The sequence below is a fragment of the Manihot esculenta genome, chromosome 11 (genome assembly GCF_001659605.2).
Source record: "Manihot esculenta cultivar AM560-2 chromosome 11, M.esculenta_v8, whole genome shotgun sequence".
In the NCBI taxonomy this organism is placed as follows: Eukaryota; Viridiplantae; Streptophyta; class Magnoliopsida; order Malpighiales; family Euphorbiaceae; genus Manihot; species Manihot esculenta.
This window is the reverse complement of record NC_035171.2, coordinates 28,528,225-28,549,386: the sequence shown is the minus strand read 5'-3', so window position 1 is coordinate 28,549,386 and position 21,162 is coordinate 28,528,225. Positions and strand designations below refer to the sequence as shown.

At 30.4% G+C, this 21,162-nt stretch overlaps 2 protein-coding genes across 2 annotated transcripts; both read left to right on the top strand.

The window, feature by feature from the left end:
* The first annotated feature begins 3,612 nt into the window (after positions 1-3,612).
* LOC110626698 (F-box protein SKIP16) lies at positions 3,613-9,372 on the top strand. The gene is made up of 5 exons (XM_021772742.2): positions 3,613-3,916; positions 5,115-5,843; positions 6,798-7,016; positions 8,041-8,147; positions 9,155-9,372. Exons 1-5 carry the CDS (start codon positions 3,713-3,715, stop codon positions 9,231-9,233), a joined length of 1,338 nt encoding a protein of 445 aa, XP_021628434.2. The 5' UTR covers positions 3,613-3,712; the 3' UTR covers positions 9,234-9,372.
* Positions 9,373-15,679: 6,307 nt separating this feature from the next.
* On the top strand, positions 15,680-21,046 carry LOC110626818 (probable transcription factor PosF21). Its single transcript, XM_021772933.2, has 4 exons — positions 15,680-17,098; positions 18,371-18,503; positions 18,676-18,760; positions 20,395-21,046. Exons 1-4 carry the CDS (start codon positions 16,440-16,442, stop codon positions 20,748-20,750), a joined length of 1,233 nt encoding a protein of 410 aa, XP_021628625.1. The 5' UTR covers positions 15,680-16,439; the 3' UTR covers positions 20,751-21,046.
* The last annotated feature ends 116 nt before the right edge of the window (positions 21,047-21,162 follow it).

Genomic DNA, 21,162 nt, shown 5'->3' with positions numbered 1-21,162 from the left:
GCAAGAATCTGCCTGGCACATATTCAGGTGATAGTCCCGAGGCATTTTATACCGATGCCACAAGGCAGGTATCCATCAGACGAGCTACAAGGCGGAATCTGCCAGGCACATGACTGAATGTTAGTCTTGATAAGAAAATGTTTTAAGGCCACATGGTGGGTATCCATCAGGCGAGCCACAAGGCAAGATCCGCCAGGCACATGACCGAGTAAGCAAAAGTTTCAAGGCTGCAAAGCAGAAATCCGCCAGACACATATCCAAGTGATAGTCTCGAGGCATTTTATGCGGACGCTGCAAGGCAGGTATTTGCCAGGTGAGCCACAAGGTTGAATCTGTCCGGCACATGAACGAGTGTTAGTCCCGATAAGTAAAAGTTTCAGGCATTTTTTATGCTCAAGCCACAAAGCAGATATTCACCAAAGTCGAGGGTCAGGTGTTAACCACTAGCAATTTTTTAGAAATTATTTAAATCTTATTTGGCTATGATTGGACATGAGTTATGGTCGAGTACTGAATATTTACGGGTGGTTTGAGAAATATGGCAATTATCATTTATGAGCAGGAGTAGGCAAAGCGACACTTGGAAAGCCAATCTAAATAGGCCACGTGCTCCAGATCTTAAAGACAATTGTTACCTTCGCATCTAAGGAATTGAAGACCATCGGGGAGACTTCTGATGTTACACAACAATCACACATAGTAAACCATGAGCTGTCACCATAAAATAGGACCATGTTGCAAAGGTCTAATAAGCCGACACGCGGTCCAAACCATAGAAAGGAAGATCCAGATATCATAGTACCCGACTCTTCATCAAGACTTACCCTCCTTGAAGAGGTCGAATCTTCACATAAAGTAGTAGGCACAATCCAACAGATTTCCATTACGTTTGTAATCGCAGGATCCTCGACCGATTAGCTGGCAAGATCCCTTATCAATTAGCCTGTCATATCATTGTCGTATTTTCAGAAAATATTATAATTAACTCTATTTTCTTATTGTATAAAACTAACGATTATAAAAATAAAAGTATGTGATTCTTACCTAACTACACTTGAATTCTAAGCAATTTCTTACATTCGTCATATTTCTCAATTTATTGACCTGAGCGTCAGAATGACTATCGTATACGCCAATCATCTCATATTTTCTTTCTTATAGAATTGACACCGTACAACTCTATTTCGGTTACATCAATTAATATTCTTCTTAATTGATTTATTTGTTATTTGCTCCATTTAATTATTGTATAATTCATAGTCTTAAAAATTTAAGGGCTATTAAAAAAGTTTGAAAGATTTATAAATTTTCATATTTATATTTAAAATTTAAAAATTTGATATAAAATTAATTTTTTTATATTCGCCTTAATTTCAGCTATTAGTTGTAATTAATTTTGATCAAATTTGTTCTATTTACACATTACTCGCATGTGAATTATTTATTTTAAGATTTATTATATAAAAAATTTAAACATTTATATTAATTTATATTTATATCTAAAATTTTAAATAATAAAATAAAATTTTTTTAATTTATGACAATTATAATTAAAGTATTAAATTAAATATGAAAAAAATTAATTGTAAACTATAACATAGTTTTTAAATTTTTATTTGATTAATTATATTTAAAATTTTTATGTACTTTTTAAACCTAATTATTTAATTTGTAGTAATTTGGGTAAAAAGAATTTATATTCAATTAAATTTTCTAAATTTGATATAACTAAATAAGATGAGTACCGTTTCACAGTAAGTTTATTTACTTCAGAATAATACAACAAAACGTCATCGTTGGATACAGAATTTCTTAATTTGGTTTTTATTGTTTAGATTTTAATTAATAATCTAATTATATTTTAACTCTTATTATATACGTTCATAATTATCTTTTTATATGTTTTTTTAAGAAAGAAAGTTAACAAATTAAATACTTGTTTTTAGAAAATTAATCTAATGTCTGGTGGTCTGATTTTTTTTTTCTCATGTTATTCCAATTCGTAAATCAAAATATATGTTTTTTATTCATTTTTTTATTAAATTAAAAATTCAGGCAAAAAAAATATAAAATTCAAAAATTATTATTTTTTTAAAAAATATAGATTTTAAATCATAATATTTATGTGTTTCGGACGGGAACAAACCCATTCCACTGTAGCTCCCCAGAAAGAACCAAGGACAAAGAGCATGCGCTGCCTGCCTTCCGGCTACCCAAAAACAAAGCCATCAACGGCGATCTCCGCGGTGGTTATACAAAGCAAAGCACATTAGCGAAAACTCCTTCAGGGAGAAGAGCAAGTGAGCCGGCTTCCTTCACTCGATTGACGCTTTTTTCAAAATTTAACATTTTAAATAAGAGTTAATAGTCTCATTTTCAGCACAGTGCTAGTCTCATCTTAGCACGTATTTTAATCATGATTTTATATAAATTTTCGTATTCTTATCAATTTTAGTAAGTTACATGTTTTACGTGATTTACACTTAAATTTTTTTTATGAAAAATATTTTTGAAAAAAATAATTTATATATTTTTTGAACATCTGAGATATTCAAATATTAGACTAATTTTAGTCTAATAGAAATGTTTTTTTAATAAAAAAATTATTTTAAAGAAAATAAATATTTTTTACGTCTTGAAATTTTTATATTTAAATTTATTAATAAATTTAATTTTTAAATTAAAATTAAAAAATAAAAAATAAATTACCTTATTATCAAATATATGCGAAAAGAAACAAACAGAATTTTAAATAATATTTTTATTTTTCTGGGAAGCTTTTCGAAACAATGTAACGAAAAAACACGAGAATATACATAAAATCACTCTCATGACTAGAATCCTCTCCTAAAGTATCATACACTTGGATCATCCTTTTGATTCGATTAAAATTAAAATATTTCAATTTAGTTTAATTTATTTTTATTCGATTAATATTATAATTTGCGTTGATTTAATTTTAATTTCTCTACTTTATATTTAAAACATTGATTTATGGTTTGAATTAAAATTTAATTTTGTGTATTAATTACACATTGCATAAATGTATTTGTATGAATAATTTGTTATAAAATATATATTTTTTAAGATAAAAATATTTATAGACTGCATGTACTTTTTATTTTGAAAAATAGAATGTAATATTTTATAAAATTATTAATTTGTGAAATATAAATTATTATTAAATCTTTATTTTTTAAAAAATTTACTGTTTTATTTCTATTTCTTTGAATTAAAATATTTTATATTTTATAAAATTAAAGTTTTAGGTCATTCGGCTAATAGCACTCCGAGATTTAACCTAGTGGAAAGTGCATCCTAATAGACTCGAGAGTTATAAGATTCTACTCTCCCAACCCCTATTTCAAAAAAAAAAAAAAGTCATTCTGCTAATGAAATTGTTAGTACATTTATTTTAATTTTATTAAAAAATTAAATAGTATTTATATTTAAAATTATAGAAATTAAATAATATATATAATTTTTTTTTGAACTAGAATAATATATTTTGAAACTATAACTACGTTTTAACCCAATGTTTTTGAAATAAAGATAAACCGGTTAGTTTCGTAATCACTCAGAGGCTTTGATGGTAATTTCCCTATTGTTTGAGGAGCTTACCCCAACTCGTGTCCTTACCCAGAACAGCACAAAGCAGAGCTACCATCTTTACAAGACAGCAACCGACGGAAAAGCTGAAACTGAGGTAATAATGGGTTTGGAAGCGGTGGGAGATCTCGCTCTCAACGAAATCCTATCAAAATTGGGACCAAAAGAAACAGCCAAAGTGGCTTGTGTTAATAAGCGCTTTAAGGCTTCCGCCACTGAGGATTCTCTCTGGTCCAAATTTTGTTCTCAAGATCTTCATCTCTCTGCTCCTCTTGATCCTCATGGCAATCTTGTTCCTTCCTTCAAGGTAATATCAATGATCTATTTCAAAAACACTTGTTCTCTTCCTACTTCAGATGATTGAGAGAGGTACTGTGCTTTGGTTTATCTGTATTGGGTTTTTGGTAAATTGGATGTGTTTGTCTGTATAGACATCAATCAGCTAAAATTTTGAATAAGTCCATGGAATTTGGGGTTTTCCAATTTGACATTGAAACATGGAAGGCAGAGAAACAATACTCTGATTGCCTTAGTTCTACCTTATTCGTTTGGCTTGGCTGTTTCGTTGCTTTCTTTTAGGGACAAGTACAAAAAATAACTATATGATTTCATTGGTTTATTACTCTGTAGTTTAGTTTAGGTCTGTTGTTAAATTTTATGTCAAAATAATATCTGGTAATATGAGTTTCCGGTGATAAAACATTATCCGTTGTTTGGTACGACACCACAAAGTATTATTTTGAGACAAAATTGAATCCCAGACTCTGAAGTAAACCATAAATTGAATGAAAAATTGATAAAACCACAATTGTTTTTTTGTATTTTTCCCTTTCTTTTATGTGGTGCAATTGCAAAATAAAATTTTAAAGTTTATGTGCTTGAAACTATAAGGGTAAGATAGTGTTGAGTTTTTGAGATTACCCACTTAGTCTAAAATTAGCAAAATTTTTCTGTATCCCACTTTGTTGAAGGATAGCTGCCCAATTGGTGTATTTCCCTTCTTGGATGGTAGATTTATTTCGTTGGCATGTAGACTAACAAAAAGACACGATGCTCGGTCAATCACAAAAGTCTCTAGATTCTAGTTAATCCGAGTGATTCTAGCTTTTTTTTTTCCCGAGTCCAAAAGCATGATTTTTCTGCACTTTTTCAGTGTCTTTTTTCTGCAGGATATTGTCTTATTTATTTAAGAATAGGAGCACCTTATTGATAATTCATAAAAACGATTCAAAACTTCATTTGTTTCACAAAGGGTGACTCACTGCACCAAGCAATCCCATATTTGTGTACAAATCAATAAAAAAATTATTTGAGGAATGGCATTTCTGACTAGAATATGGTTGTTTTTGTTACTTGGGGCCCTAGATAGAGCATATTGAAAATGAAGTTTCACATTTACGGTCCTAAGCTTTAACTTGGCTTATGCAATGTTCATTTTGCTAGTATATAAGCAGCACGTCATATAAAGTATGTTTGTATTTGCTGTTCTGTGTGTTCTTGCGCAGTTTGCTTATGGATTATGGCGGGAAGTTTTCACTATGTATCCTTGGCCCCTTGTAAAACGAGTTAAAAGATGTTGGGACAGACTCAAGAATTGGTTGACTGCAAATTTTCCAGAAGCTGGAGCTACACTGCAGCAGGGTGCATCAGAAACTCAGATTCGGGAGTTGGAGGTAGTTTTGAAAGTGAAATTGCCTCTTCCTACAAGGGTTCTCTATCGCTTTTGTAATGGTCAAGTTTTCCAAGACAAAGATGCACCAAAGGGTGCTCTTGGTAATACATTGGGCCTAATAGGTGGCTATACTTTTTATCATCACTTGGTTAATGTGTACTTGTTACCATTGGATGAAGTTATCTTGGAAACAAATCAGGTCATGCGCCAGCTTGAGATTTCTGGCAGTTTTAGAAGAAAATTCATTGTTGTGGCCAGGTCCTCCACATTCCAAGAAAAGTTGTTTTTCCTTGATTGTACAAGTGGCCAACTCTATGTTGGTACCAGGAATCTTGCAACAGATCTTGAAATGCTGCCTTGTGTACCAAGTGGACTGTTAAACTCAGTGCATGATTTCAACAGTGACCAGCTGCAGGATGCAATGTTGCTTTGGTTAGAAGAGCATGGACGTTGTTTACAAGATGGCATTATCAAACTTAGGGAAGAAAGAAAAGTAAGAGCTATCTGTCAATTTCCAGAGGAGCCTCCTCTCTGTTCCACTGCTATCACCAATGGTGTAAAGGTTGGTACTCATATATATATATATAGGACGTGCACATATTTGCCTTTTAGAACTTATTTTCCAACCCTCTTCTGGGCTAGGAAGAATGTTCATCTTATCTTATGCATTAATGTTCGTTGTCACTGTATGCAGTAGGGCTGATTTGAAATATGTAAGATGGTTATAATCTTGTACAACTTGACAGTAAAGTGCCCATATATAATTGTGTGATGTGTTTATGCTGCATGCCGAAATCTCAAGTTAAACACACCCGTTGCATTTTTGAAATAGCGGTAAAAGAAAGGAAAGAGGGCCTTCCCCTAATGTTGCTATTAGTTTTTTCTTTTTCTTTTCTTTTTTTTTTTTTCCGGTTTCGCTTCCTCCTAGTTACGTACATAAATGTTGCCAAGTTATTCAAAAGGTATACTAAATTGCAGTTCTTTTCCTTTCTTTAGGAACAAGAGTTGTTTGCTTTCTTGTCATAATATGGTGTTTGGTTTTGAGTTTAAATGAGTAAGAAAAGAAAATTTGGCCACTTATATCAATGTTTGTGACCTGAGGCTTACTAATCACTGACACGGTCATGATTTAATTTCTCTTGCTAAATGTTATAGGATGAGTGGCCCAAAAAATCCCCCCTACCTTTTTCCTTTAACCTTTTTTTCCAGAAGAAGAGTAAATAAAAATTGGCCACCTTATTTTATCAATTATCAATCCAACTTCAGTTGTTTTTACACAACTATTACCATTGCTGAAAAGTTGCTATATATATATTATATATATATATGTGTATGTGTGTGCGCATGTGTATAGCCTGTGCTGAGCTCCTGCCCAAGCCTGAGACCAGCCCATGATCAGGCATAGCGGGAATGTGAGTATGGGAATTCCAAATCCCCATTGTCGTATGTATATATTTTGCTTCTTGGTATGCTATCATGTATAATGGGAATAAAGCTAATTAAAATTTTTTTACAGGTCCGTGCTTCTGCAGTTTTTGTGCCTGAGGCAGCTGATCTGCCAGATAGCACTGAGAAATACTGGTTTGCATATTCCATTCGCATGTCTCTCCTGCCTGAAGGATGTATTGTAAATGGAATGCACTTCAGTTCTTGCCAACTGCAAAAGAGGCACTGGATTATTCGTGCCAATGGCAATGTTGTATCTGATGTCAATGCAGAGGGTGTAATAGGCAAGGTATGACTTACTGCTCTGCCTCTCTGGTGATTAAAATTTCTCTCCTTTCATAGGATTCCATTGGAACATCTCCCTCATGAACAGCTTAGGCCCTTCAAGGCTTCATTACAATGTTACTATTATTTAAATGAACTCTTGCAAATATAAACAGCAGTTATCCTTTTCCAAATTTCTGCAAAATAATTATTTTGAAATTTTTCAATTTGGTTCTCTTTTGTTCTGGCCTAACAAACAACTTATTTCACAAAAAGTTCCTGTACTTCAAATTTTGGGAAAATTCTTTCCCATTATGGGTTGGGTTGGGTCGGTTTCATCTTGGCCAGGTTGACTTTCCATTACCAGGGAGAAATTTTATGTGTTTAATTTACTTTTGCATTTGTCACAACTCACAACTCACAACTCACAACCTTTCATAGGTCTTCTTGCATGGCCAAACAGATTCTACAACTTACTGTATCTTTTCAAGTTTGTGTGTGAAGCAAGAAAACAAGATGAATTTTATTATTATGTCTAATTGCCCCTTTTTGAGTTCGAGATTACCCGCTATGGGAGGGGGGTGGGGGGCATGTAGACCTACTTGAATATATATATATATTTTTATTGAACATTTATTGTCTCTGTAATGTTGAACTGATGCGAATTTGCTTGGTGATCCTTGTTCCCCAGGAGGCTAGGACAACCCAACTTCCAGAATATGTGTAGAAGCTTTTTCTTTTCATTTATTCTATCAACATGGCTTTAGGTGGAAAGGAGCAACCTTTTAGTCCAAAAGTAGATGGAAGATTTCTTATGTATAAAGAAAAAGGGAAAAAAGAAAAAGCAGAAATGCATATTAACAATCACCACACATTTGCATATAGGGTTTCTACACAAATAGCACCAGAAAATTCCAATACCCTTTCTGACATGACAGGAAAAAATGTTTACTGGATTAAATCTTATTTTTCGATATATAAACTGATAATACTATGGATAGTGATGTGATAAGTACATGGGGCCTCATTCTTCTCTTGTATGTTTGCAGTATCCACTGTTGCTTCCAGGTGAGAGAGAATTTGTGTATCAGAGTTGCACGCCTCTTTCGACTTCTTCTGGTTCTGTTGAAGGTCATTTCACATTTGTTCCTGACAGGTATTCCACATGATGTGAATCAAACTTGTGCTATAAATTGTGTTGTTTGAACAATGGCTCTCTATAGGAGCAAAGATTGAACTCACTAGTTATGTTGGAGATCATCTTTCTGAAATGGATCTACTCTCTGATGTAATACTATTGGTTGCTGGTTGTTTGGGGTTCTCCATTATGTAGGATCCTTGAGTGTTGTTAGCTAGAGAGAAGGCTACTGTAGTTTTGCAAGTCTATAACACTATTGGATAAAATATTTTTATGCTTCATTAATAAGGAATGGAAAATATCTTGTGGTTTTTATACCTTAGGATCCTTGTAAAGAGAATCAAATAGAAATTTAGCTTGAAAATCTCATGTTTTATTTTAGTAAGATGGGGTTAGGAGAAGTTTATGGAATGTCATAGATTTATACACATTGCATCCCCATGGTTGAGGGGTTCCGATTGTAAATTGAAAAAATTACTATTTGGTTCCTGTGATATGGAGAAACTCATTAATTAGATTGTCGGTTTTGAAAATTAGATGATAATATCCTTGGGGTTTTAAAAGTTTATTAGTTAATTTTTCTATTAATTTTAACCGTTAAATATTGCAAAAATGTCTAATTGCCTTAATATGGAGGCACTAATTAGTAAATATTTTTACAAAATTGAGGAACTGGTTAATGAGTTTTTCTATACCATTAGAACTAAATAGTAAAATACTTAACGGTTTGAAACTAATAGAAAAATTAATTAATATATTTTTTAAAATCGAGAGATCAAATACTACAAGGTTAAATAATAAATTTCCTTTAAAATTTTATAGTCTAATAATTAGAAAACCACATTTGTTGAGGATATTTATCCTGAAAAAGGAGTTGTGATTATGACTGCCTTGGCCTAGAGGAATTGGTGCATGGATTTTACTTTTTATTTTACTGGATCATGACTTTTTTTAGTTTCTAACTGAAATTAGGCTGTGTTGTTGCTTCATTTATTTTACTTTTCCTCCATTTTTGGTTCTTCTAGGTTGGTGGATTCAAAAGGAGCTCCATTTGAAGTTGAAGTAGCTCGGTTCCCTCTCCAACTTCCAGACTACATCTTCTGATGGTCAAGACTTAAATTCCTGTAATAATGCTTACCTAATAATTTATAATCCTCCTGCTGTTGTTAATATGCGATTAATATCCAACCTACTGTAAATTTGCCAGTTGTGAAGAAATTGCAGCCTTGCTTTGGTTTATAAATTAGCTCGTAATAGGAGATGGATAAGTTATTTCTTGATGAAAAACTATTTTCAACTTTGCTTCAAATTTTAGATATTGAAATTAAATAACTATTTCATGATTTCAACATTTTTAAAATATTTGATGTGGAATATGGAGCAGGGTGAGCATTTGGTCGGTTCGGTTTAAAATTGAATTGAATCGATTCGATTGAAAATTGAAATTTTAGTATTTATAAAAATCAAATCGAATTGATTTTGGTTAGAAATCAAATCGAATTGAATCGGTTTGATTCAGTTTGATTCGGTTCGATTTAATCAGTTTTAATTTTTAATAAATTTTTTATTTTTTATATTTTGTTTTTAATATTTTAAAATTTTACTAAAATATTTTAATTTTAACATAATATAATTTTTCAATATTATTAAAAATAATATATTATTATTATAAATCAGTTTGGTTCAGTTTTTTTTATTTTTTTCTGATTAAAATCGAACCGAATTAAAATAATTGAAAATTTTGAAATTAAAAATTGAATCAAATTGAAATGAATAAAAAATCGAATCAAATTTTTAAAGTAATTTAATTTGATTGGTTTTTTTGATTTCAACCGTTGAATTCTATTTTAGAGTTGAGTTTGTAAGTATGTATAAAATTAATTATTGAAAAATAAATCTAAACATTTAGCTTTATATTCAAAATTTTCAATTATAAATTATTATAATATAGTTTTTAAAATTTTTTATTAATAAATATATAATGTTTAACTTTAAATTTTTATTCAAAATAAATGTATTTTCTATTTATTGTATATAATAAGAAATATATTATATGTAATAAATATTTATTTATTATAAATAAATTTATAGTAATATAAAATATTGTATACAAATTTTATATAATAAAATATTTTATTAAATATTTATACTTAACACTATTGCAAATACAATATTATCATATGTAAAAAACTATTATTTTATATTAAATAAAATAAATTACCACATGCTTTTAAATTATAAAATTTTATTTTAAAATTTCATTAATTATGATATGTATATAAAAATAAAAATAAAGATTGAATAATAGAATTAATTAAAAAATTACATTGTTGAAAAAATATTTATTTTATTTTACACATAAAATTTTAAAAATGATCAAATTAAAATTAATCACAGATTACTAATAGCATTCTAAATTTTAGTTATATAAATAAATTATATTATAGATTATTTATTAAAAAAATTAAAAATTAATCACATGTATCATTAATTACATTCTAATTTTACTGGATTAAAATTTTATAAATTAATACAATTAAATAAGAGTAATTTTATTATTTTATGAAAATTTATAATATAATCAACAAAATTTAGGGTTAGGCCGCTAATAAACAATATTATTTTTTAATAAATTATTAATAATATAATTAATTAAAATTTAATTTTTATGATTTTTATAAATACATGTACTTAATAAACTGTCATTTTAATTTAAATAAGTTAATTTCAAATAATATTTGAGTGCAAATATGTATTTAGTTTTTATATTATTATTAATTCATCTAATACTTATTTAGAAAATAAGACTTAAAATACCATCAATTTCTCCTTTTTATATTTCAAAAATTCTTTTGAAGAAAATCTGCCATCTTAATCTCGTTATTAATGTTATTACTATTTAAAAATTTTCTCTTAGTTGTCATTTTCATTTTCATTTAATGTGAGATATGAATCAATTTAAAAGTTAGCCATCAATTACTTTCCTAAATTTAAAAGATATTACAATATTATATTTAGATACAAAATTTGAATGGAGAAATTTAGATTTCATTTTAATATAAATTATCAATAAATTATAGATTTCAAATAATAAATTATTAACTCTATTTAAGTAAAAAAAATTGAAAAAATAAAAGAAAAATCAAGAACACAAGATTACAACCGATTAAAATCCACAAATTGAAACTCAAATACCAACAATAATCCATGAATTAATTATAATAATAAGAATTTTAAGAAGGATTCTAAAAATTTCAATAAAATAACAACCTGAAATTCGAAAACCCTTAAATTTTTAATCCAGCAAGAACTAGATTATTAACTTCTGATTTTCCCAAAAAATCTCGTAAATAGCCACAACAGCTGCAGTAGCCCTTAGTGGAAAGCCGCTTAGTGGCCTAGTACTTCATGATCTTGTTTCAAGTTCTTTTCTGCAGCTCCTGCTCTGGTTTACAAACAGCTCCTTCATTTATCGCGACAAGCTCTAGATTTGAGCTTTAACCTGTGCCACTCTAGCATCATTCTGTGCTTGAACTTCCAGGAGCAGTGATTTTAATTCTTGTGTTGAATCTCCCATCACGGTTGGCTCTAATACCAAGTTGTTAAGTTCCCTGGTAATGGATCGTGTCACGGATCTATGCACAGGGAAGAAGGAAATCAATGAAAGCTTGGAGTGAAATTGAATTAGAGCTAGGAAAGAACAAGCCACGAGAGGGACAACCCTTAAGATACTTCACAATGAGCAAAGCAGCTTCCTAATGAGGAGTTTTAGGATCCTGCATAAGCTGGCTCAACTTTTGAACTGAGTATGTAATATATGGCCTAGTCAATCACAGATAGAGCAATTAACCTTCAAAACTGTTCTGAATCAGAAAGCAAGTCACTATACTCATTAGTATTCCTAGCATTCTTAACCATAGAAGTTAAAGCAGGTTTAACTTGTTGAAAACTAGTGTTAGAAAGTAAATCAAGAACATGCTTTCTTTATTTTAGGTAGATCCCTTCAGAAGAATGAGCTAATTCAAGCCTTAGAAAGTACTTGGCATGCCCCAATCCTTAATAGTAAAGGTGTGATCCATAAACTGTTTGACAACTATAATTCCAAACTCACGAGGCCAGTAAGGAGAACATCATCTACATAAACTTGTAAGGCAACAGAAGAATCACCAAAGCCCTTGGTAAATAGACAATATCAGCACTAGATTGCAAAAAACCTATTAGCAGTGAATTTCTTATTCCACTGTCTACAAGTCTATTTTAAACCATATAAGGAATTTACCAACTTACAGATTTGAATCTTTTCAGTCTTGTCAGAAGTATCATATTTTAGAAATTATGTTTTTTTAAAAAAATTTAAATATTTAAAAATAATATTTTTTAATCACTATTTAAAAAATTTTATGTTGCTTGTCATTGTCATTGCCATTTTCATTTAATGTAAGATATGAATCTAACAGATACTATAATATCATATTTGGATACGAAATTTGAAAGGAGAATTTTAGATTTGATTTTAATATAAATTATTAATAAATTATAAATTTCAAATAATTTATACCAGTCCATTAGGCCAAAATAAAATGCATAATTTTTTTATTCTTAAAAAAAAAAAAATTACCTATCTCCATCACATCAATAATCAATTGCTGTTTCTGACGGCCAATTCTTATTATAGTAACGTTATTTGTATTTCTTTTTTTTAAAAAATGTCACATTATTAAAATGAATGATATTTTAATTATAAATATAATATAATTTCTAATATTTTTATTGATTTAGTGTATAAATTAATTTATATATCTGTATACTTTTTACTAATAATTTTAATATTATTATATAAAAACAAGAGGCCAAATAAAATCAATTTAATTTTTTTATTAAATAAACTTCTAAACTTTATTTTTAAGGTTAAATAAATTTTAATTTTTATAATTTTAAATTTACTATTTTTATGTTTTTTTAAAAAATTTATATATTAATTAAAATATTAACTTTTTTAAAATAAAAATTAAAAATTAGAGAAATAAAATTTAATATCTCTCAAATTTACTTAAATATACTTGTTTATCACAGTTTGTGAATGATATTCAACACAACATACATCACAATAAAAATTAAATTGTAAAATTTTATTCCTTTCAATATTTACTATTTTTCCTCTCATAAAAAAAATGAAAAATATAATTATTTTTCAATTAAATTTCCCTTCGTCACTTGTTTTCTCTCCATCTAAACAAAATGTTATCAGATGCATTTGTTTTTACCTGTGTTCTTCCTGGAAAACGTTTCGGCTGCTTGAGCATTATCGACGTGAAGTTGTGTATTTGAGAGTTAGTAGTTTTTTTTTATATAATTTTTCTTACCTATCTTATTTTTGAAAAAGCAAATAAAACATTTATTTCCTGGGATCATATAAAAAATATTTTTCATAAGAAAATCAAATATAAAGTAAAAACAAGTCTATTGTATTAGAAGGAGAAAAAAAAAAAAGAATTTGCACTTTATGTAGATGGATCGAAAAATAAGTAATGAAAGAAAATAGAATAATAAAAGAGAATTTTCCTAAAAAGGAAGAAAATATAATGCTTTCTTGAAAAGAAAAAAATATATTTTATATTCTCATAATTATTTATTTTAATTATAAATATACAAAATAAATGTTTTGCTATTTAACAAATTACTTCTCTCTATTATATTTTTTCTTAAGATTCACATTTATTTTTTTTATTTATTGAATAAAAAATTATTAAATACACTCAAATATTTATTGTATTTTTTACTTAAAAAAAACAATAAATACACTTAAATTTATCATATCACTCTGTAATAAAGAGAGAGAAAGAGTGAGAGGTAGAGGAAATAAAAGGGAATAAAAATTTTTGAAAGCGAAAAAAAATTGAAAAACTAATTTAAGGAGAAAAAATGTTTAAGACCCTTATAAAATGCACTTCACTTCCATTCTAAATCGATATGAAATTTAACACACTCCTCATGTTTAGGATTACACTAGAGCGTAATATATTTATGAGAAACTCAATATCGAATGAAAGATTCTGATATCATGTCAAATTTAGATCATATCTAATTCACCCAAAAACTAACTTAAGTGAATAGTGTCTAAAATATTTATAAGGATCACGTGATATTAATTTGATCTTTTGATTTTGATTTTTTTATTTTTCTTACTTTTGAGCATGGGAAAAGTTAGTTTTCTTTTATTTGTTTTTGTGCCTCTACCTTTGTGTGATTTTTTTTTTTCTTCTAATTGTTCTCTTGTTTACTGGTTCAGAGGTTTTATAATGAGTGCCTCTTCTTGAATTTGGAATTTGTTTGAAGGCTGCTCTTAATGATATTGGTATATTGTGATTGTGTTGCTACGTCCGGCAACTTTCACTCTCACATATTGTGTTCGGCTGAACTCTATCACGTCTTTTTTCTACACTGCTGTGTGAATGATCAATTAAGTTTCAAAGGCTCTATATTTCTCGTATTGCCTATTGTTTTCTTTTTTTTTTTTTTTTTTTTTTTTCTGAATTTGATATTTGATTTATATTTTGTCTATATTGTCTCTAAGCCGATTGCTTGCAAAAACGCTTTGATGATTGTTTGAGTTTGGCGGAAGTTCAAATGTAATCGATACTTTATTTTCTATATGTGACTTGATGGATTTGATTTTATTCTGATTTGGTTTTATTTGATCTCTATCTTAATTTTAATATAGGTTTTTATTTTTCTTTTTAATCCACATAGCTAATATATCTTATTAAATGTGAATGTTGATTAAAAAAAAAATCACATTAATAACTAAAAGACATTTACACCTAGCTTGGCAGTGCGAAGAGGAATACCCATTACCGGGCTGAAAATGATCGCCTCCCTTTGTTCAAAAGGGCAGAGGAGGCTATAACAAACAAAGAGATAAATCTCAAAAATAAAAATATAAAAAGTTCAATAAAAATATCCTCCAAAAAATATTTTAAAAATAAAAGATATATATATTAATACACTTTAACGTCATGATCAATTACTAATAAATTTTAATTTATTAATATTAAAATTATTTCAAAACTTAAAAAGTTTCAAATTAAAACTCAATTGAGTCAACTGTACTGAAAATATGTCTTTAGCAAAAAAAATTATTGTAAAATATATTATATTCAAAGAATAATATAAGTAATTTGAGAAGTCTAAAGTTCTACTTCTCCGATCCCTATTTTAAAAAAAATTATTTTATTTAATAAAATAAAAAATATGTAATATAATCGAATACACTAATATTATAATAACCATTAGTCACATACGTAAATCCATCTAATTATTATTATTATTATTATTATTATTTTACTATTTATCAACTCATTATCATTATTATATTATTATAATTATCAGTAATTATTATTAAATTCAAAATTAAAATAAAATGGTATTTATTTTTTTTAAAAAATTATTTTGCAACCATACAAATTACACTATACTATATTATTGATTAAATTATATAATTAATTACATTCCACTCCGACTTGCCAAAAATAAATTTCCTTATTATATTTATATGGGAGGAAGGTAAGGTGGTGATGGGTGTGAGAAATGAGCATGTGATTGTATGAATTGGATTCACTTTGTGTAAAAGCTGAAAATTTTACGTGTTTTCTCACTTGGGTTTGTTTTCCATTTTTAAATTTCAAGGTAAAGGAAGATCTAGAACCTTTCTGAGACAGAATTCGAGTCTGATTTTCCAGGAAAGGTTCCCTGTTGCTGCAATATTTCTCTCTCGCATCCCGAGAAGATAAATTTGGTCTTTTGGTCTCTTTTTGTTTCTGGGTATCTGATTTTCAGTGTTTGTTTGTAACAGAAAGCTTGTTGTTTGTAATCTCTTCGTCTCGCTGTTTGTGTAATTTTTTCTGTTTGTTTCAAGCTTGTTTGCTAATTAGATCTCCTTTTGACTAGGGTTTATTTGTTTGTTTGTTGCGTGATAGGTCTTTGTTGTGTGATTGCTTTCTGTCTATCGCAATTGTTCTAAAGGTTTTGTAGATTTATTATTGTTGATCTCTTGCGTTTGAGAATTATTTCTGTATTCTAGGTTTTTCTCAGCACTCTGTTTTCTTGAGGTCGTTTTTTGCAGCTTCAAATATAATAATCTTTCGAGCTTATAGTTTCTTTAACCCTAGGGTTTCTTTTGCTTTCTGAGTGTTAGGACTTTGGGTGGTGCATATCTTAATATCACGACCTGCTGCTGTTTCCTTCTGGTCTTTGCCAAATCTGTTTTAGACGCTGTATACTTCTTTTTAGCGAGGGTAGCGATTTCTGTAGATGGATAAGGATAAAGCAACTGGTCATGGTGGTGGTTTACCACCTCCATCAGGTCGTTTCTCTAGTTTTTCACTACCTGGGAGTTCTTTTAATGTGAAACCTGAGCCACAATCGTCTGCATTTCCTCCCATGGCTCCAGTTGGTAGTTCAGACCCTAGTCATTTTGGTCATGGATCAGATTCTAGCCGCTTCAGCCATGATATTAGTCGTATGCCTGATAACCCACCTAAGAATTTGGGCCACCGGCGAGCTCATTCAGAGATTCTCACTCTCCCTGATGATATTAGCTTTGATAGTGATCTTGGTGTAGTAGGTGGTGCGGATGCGCCCTCTTTATCTGATGAGAATGAGGAAGATTTGTTATCAATTTACCTTGATATGGATAAGTTCAATTCATCCTCTGCTACATCTACTTTTCAATTGGGGGAGTCATCAACTCCAGCATCAGGATCTGCAGTACCAGCAGACTTTGGTGCTGGTCCTAGTGAAAGGCCTAGAGTTAGGCACCAACACAGCCAGTCAATGGATGGTTCGACAACTATCAAGCCGGAGATGCTCGTATCAGGTGCGGAGGAGGTGTCTCCAGCTGATTCTAAGAAATCAATATCCGCTGCAAAGCTTGCTGAACTTGCTCTTGTTGATCCCAAACGTGCAAAAAGGTATCATGCTAATTTATTTGTATTTAGTCCGTCTTTAAGGTGTTTTGTTATACTGCAATTGTTTTGATGCTAACTGTAGTAGAAGCTTTTTGAAAGAAGTTAATGCTGTGAAAATGTTTTGTTTGTTTTGGGACTCCTTTAGTAATTTGGTTCTAAAAACAGTAGTTTTACAAAGTGTTAAACTGAACTCTATCTGTTTACTGCATAGTTATTAAAGGTGCGTCTCAAGCACCCTTGGGCTTAAGGATCACGAGGCTCCAATCCTGATGCCTTATGCACCTAGGCATGCTCCTTGTTCTAGCCGCAAGGCTCTAGGAAGATGCAGCTTTATTTCCACCTTCAGCAAGTACTTCCATTGACCAAAGAAAAAAAAATTCTTTGACTTGAAATTTGACAATATACAAGAATTGAATTTTGATGACTAGAAGTTTTGGACTTAGCATCATTAGCAATAACTACTTGGTTTTAATCTCTCTCTTCATGTGTTATTTTCAATGTTCTCTTAATGTATTTGTCCTCTTAACTGCTTTTTGTGCTTGTTTATTTCTAGTTATCTGAAATATCCTTTTCAAATATTAGTGACAATGCTATGGGAGTCATTTATTATAGTATTGTGATCCGACTTCTTTATTTATTTATTTATTTTCTACGAATGAAAAAGACGTTGACTTGCTGTTAAGTAATAAATTCTTGATTATATACCATATATGTCTATAGAAAAGAAATATTAATAGGTTATGTAGGTCCTCTTATTATTGGTTATCTAAAATTGCTTTTTTATTAAATTTTATTTTTTTCGTTTTGCTTCATTTAGCCACGCACCTTGAGACTTTAATAACTACGGTTTGTTGTAACGTGTTTGTTACAACTAATAATGAGGAACCAATGAGCCAGTGAGCTTTAGCTTAGTAGTGGTTGCTGAGTCGTCAGTAGGGTTGTGAGGGTTTGAACTCAAGTTTTAGTCGGAGCAAAAAATAGAGAACTGTATGGCTGGCCTATGAGACACTGATCTTAGGACTACCAAGTAATAGTGAGTTCCATACATAATTGATTCAAGTTTTCTATCCTTAATTAGAGTTTTCTTTTTAATCCCTGGTCCCTACTCCTTGCTCTTGGCTATCATCATAAAGGATTGTCTTTCTCTTTATGCTTACTGATTGATTTGCGTTCTTACTATAAAGGAAGAAAGATTGTGCCTTTTATTATTATTTTTCATTTTTAATTTATGGGTTCATATCGACGTCTTGTGTTCTTCTCCGTGTCATATTACAGGATCTGGGCAAATAGACAATCAGCTGCAAGGTCAAAGGAAAGGAAAATGCGATATATAGCTGAACTTGAACGGAAAGTGCAAACACTGCAAACAGAAGCAACATCATTGTCTGCTCAATTGACTTTATTACAGGTGAATTGCATTAGATTAACACATGATATTTGCTTTGACTTTATCATATCATGCATATCTATCCTGTATGTTGTGCACTTGCCAATTAAGGAAAATGTCTATTGTGAACATATGCGGCTTATAAAATGACAGCAATGGGTGTGGCTTTTTTTTTTTTTCTTTTTGCTATCAGAGGGATACAAATGGTCTGACTTCTGAAAATAGTGAACTCAAACTGCGGTTGCAGACAATGGAGCAGCAGGTCCACTTACAAGATGGTGAGGGTCTCATGAATATTTTTTAGTAGAAAGTTGATTTTAAGTGTTTGGTTCCTTGCTTTATTTATCTGTTTCTATTTTTTAAAAATTTTTTTGGCAATAAATACTAGAAACATAGCCATATGAATTCAGTTTAATGATGTGCTATATTTTCTTTTGGATTTTCAAACAAGAGTTTGATAAGCTTCAATCAATTTGGTAAAGACTAAATATGGCAGAGGAAGGTATATCAAATGGTGACTCGACGAGAAAGATGGAAAATGGGAAGATCAAAATTTGATTAACGATCTTATATTATCAATTATAAACCAGAATGAATTACTCAATAATGATAGCTAATTAAGGGCTAGCTAGTTAGCTACACCCCCAGGATTTACAATCTCGTACAGAATAGATTCTGCCCTATACTTCCCAAATAACTAATTTCATCTTATCCTTATTCCCCCCCCCCCCCCCCCCCCCCCAAAATCTCAATCCAGACCGTCATCACATGCTGGATTGCTCTTCCATTTTTTTTTCCACATTCCATCTGTTACTATTCTTCTGGATCCTTTTAGAGTACACCTGGAATGTTCTTTAGGCATGTGTTCAGCTGCCTTTCTATCAAAATACGTGAATGCTTATGCTTATATTTTTATGTCTTCATGCTGTCAGGTTGTTACTTCTCACTCTTATTTTCCCCTTCTCTTTTCTTTCCTTTGTCTTTCTGGTGCTAGCTCTTAGTGAAGTCTCTCAGCCAGTGGCATTGTAATTGGGTCTATCATATATTACGACTACTTTCTTGTCAATATTCCTTTTCTGAAATTTGAGGTCTTATTAATGCACCTCTATCTTATAATTTTTTTAATCTAGTGAAATTGCTGTACCACTTTCAGCAAGTTATGGTTTTGATACTTGAACTTTTCACCTTTTGTTTTCTGCAAATGATGATATTTTATTTTATCCTTTCCTATTGCCTTTTATAGGACGCTGAATTCATAATATGCCTCTTCACTTTATTTACAAAACGTCATTTTATCTCCTTAACTTTATTTTTGTCCTATTTATCCATTCAACTTACTGGAGGGAATGCATATTACCCCCATCAACTTCCAATTGTGGAATAACTTAATCCCTGTTAATGAATACCATGCTCCGCTAGTAGATGTTAAGTTGAAGGTAAATAGATAAATATGAAGTTAAGGAGTTTTTTCAACTTTTAGTGTAAAGGTGAATGGGTAAGTTATGCATTTAGCCTTTGTGATATCATGTTTGCCAAAATGTTGCCTAGTAAATGATTCACTTGTCCATACACCACTCAGTTGCCAAATATGCTATTGATGCCGGGATATGCATAAATCAGGTGTTTGAAAATTAATTATGATCCTCAAGCTCTGGACCAAGTCTGGTAACCAGCCATTTAGTATGAAATACTGAAGATGTGGCATATCTTAGCATTGCAAATTTCTTCATTTGGCTGGTTTATGGATTTTATATAGCATATTGGGGATTGTCCCATATGTATGCATGTATTTTTAATTATTAGCATACGTAAGGATGTATATGCTTGTTCTGCGCATTTATTTAGCATTAATATTCCACAACTTTCTGCTTCCATTGCCTATCATAATGATGTTATTTTGTTTATCTCATAGCATTAAATGATGCATTGAAAGAAGAAATTCAGCATCTGAAGGTATTGACTGGTCAAGCTATGCCCAATGGTGGAGCCATGATGAATTTTGCATCTTTTGGAGGGGGCCAGCAGTTCTACCCTAACAATCATGCGATGCATACTCTTTTGACCACACAGCAGTTTCAACAGCTTCAAATTCATTCACAGAAACAGCAGCATCAATTCCAGCAGCATCAACTGCATCAGCTTCAGCAGCAGCAACAACAACAGCAAGAACAGCAGCCAGTTGGAGATTTGAAAATGAGGGGAACAATGCGTTCTCCGAACCAGAAAGAGAATGCATCAGATATTAATCCACCTGCAACAAACGAATGATAAGTGATTTTGGTCATTTGGCAGCTTTCTTGTGCTAGGGTCGCCTCTTGTGTAAAATCGCAGTTGCAGTATGTTGTCATATAGGAATCTGCAGTCTTTATCCATAACCTTATTCTATTGATTTTTTTTACCCGGTCTGTTTAGATGCATTTGAATTATATTCGTTTTAGGCAGTTCTATATTCTGAGTCTAGTTGGATGCTTCGTTTTATGATATAGTCATATGGTATAGTTTATTTAGCATCTTTGATGCGATCTTATATAATCTTTGATGGATTTTTTTGAAATGTTCCGCTACCCAAGTACCTATACGTGTTCGATTGATGATACGGGAGCTAAGAAACTGCGCAAAAAGGCAGTTGGAATTAGGTTCATTGTGTTCATATAGGTGCTCTTTGTTTTCCCTTGATAAC

Coding starts and splice junctions, on each gene's coding strand:
- LOC110626698 (XM_021772742.2), top strand. CDS start 3,713: ATGGGTTTGGAAGCGGTGGGAGATCTCGCTCTCAACGAAATCCTATCA. Junction 3,917..5,114: donor ATCTTGTTCCTTCCTTCAAG/GTAATATCAATG, acceptor GTTCTTGCGCAG/TTTGCTTATGGATTATGGCG. Junction 7,017..8,040: donor CAGAGGGTGTAATAGGCAAG/GTATGACTTACT, acceptor GTATGTTTGCAG/TATCCACTGTTGCTTCCAGG.
- LOC110626818 (XM_021772933.2), top strand. CDS start 16,440: ATGGATAAGGATAAAGCAACTGGTCATGGTGGTGGTTTACCACCTCCA. Junction 17,099..18,370: donor GATCCCAAACGTGCAAAAAG/GTATCATGCTAA, acceptor GTCATATTACAG/GATCTGGGCAAATAGACAAT. Junction 18,504..18,675: donor CTCAATTGACTTTATTACAG/GTGAATTGCATT, acceptor TTTTGCTATCAG/AGGGATACAAATGGTCTGAC.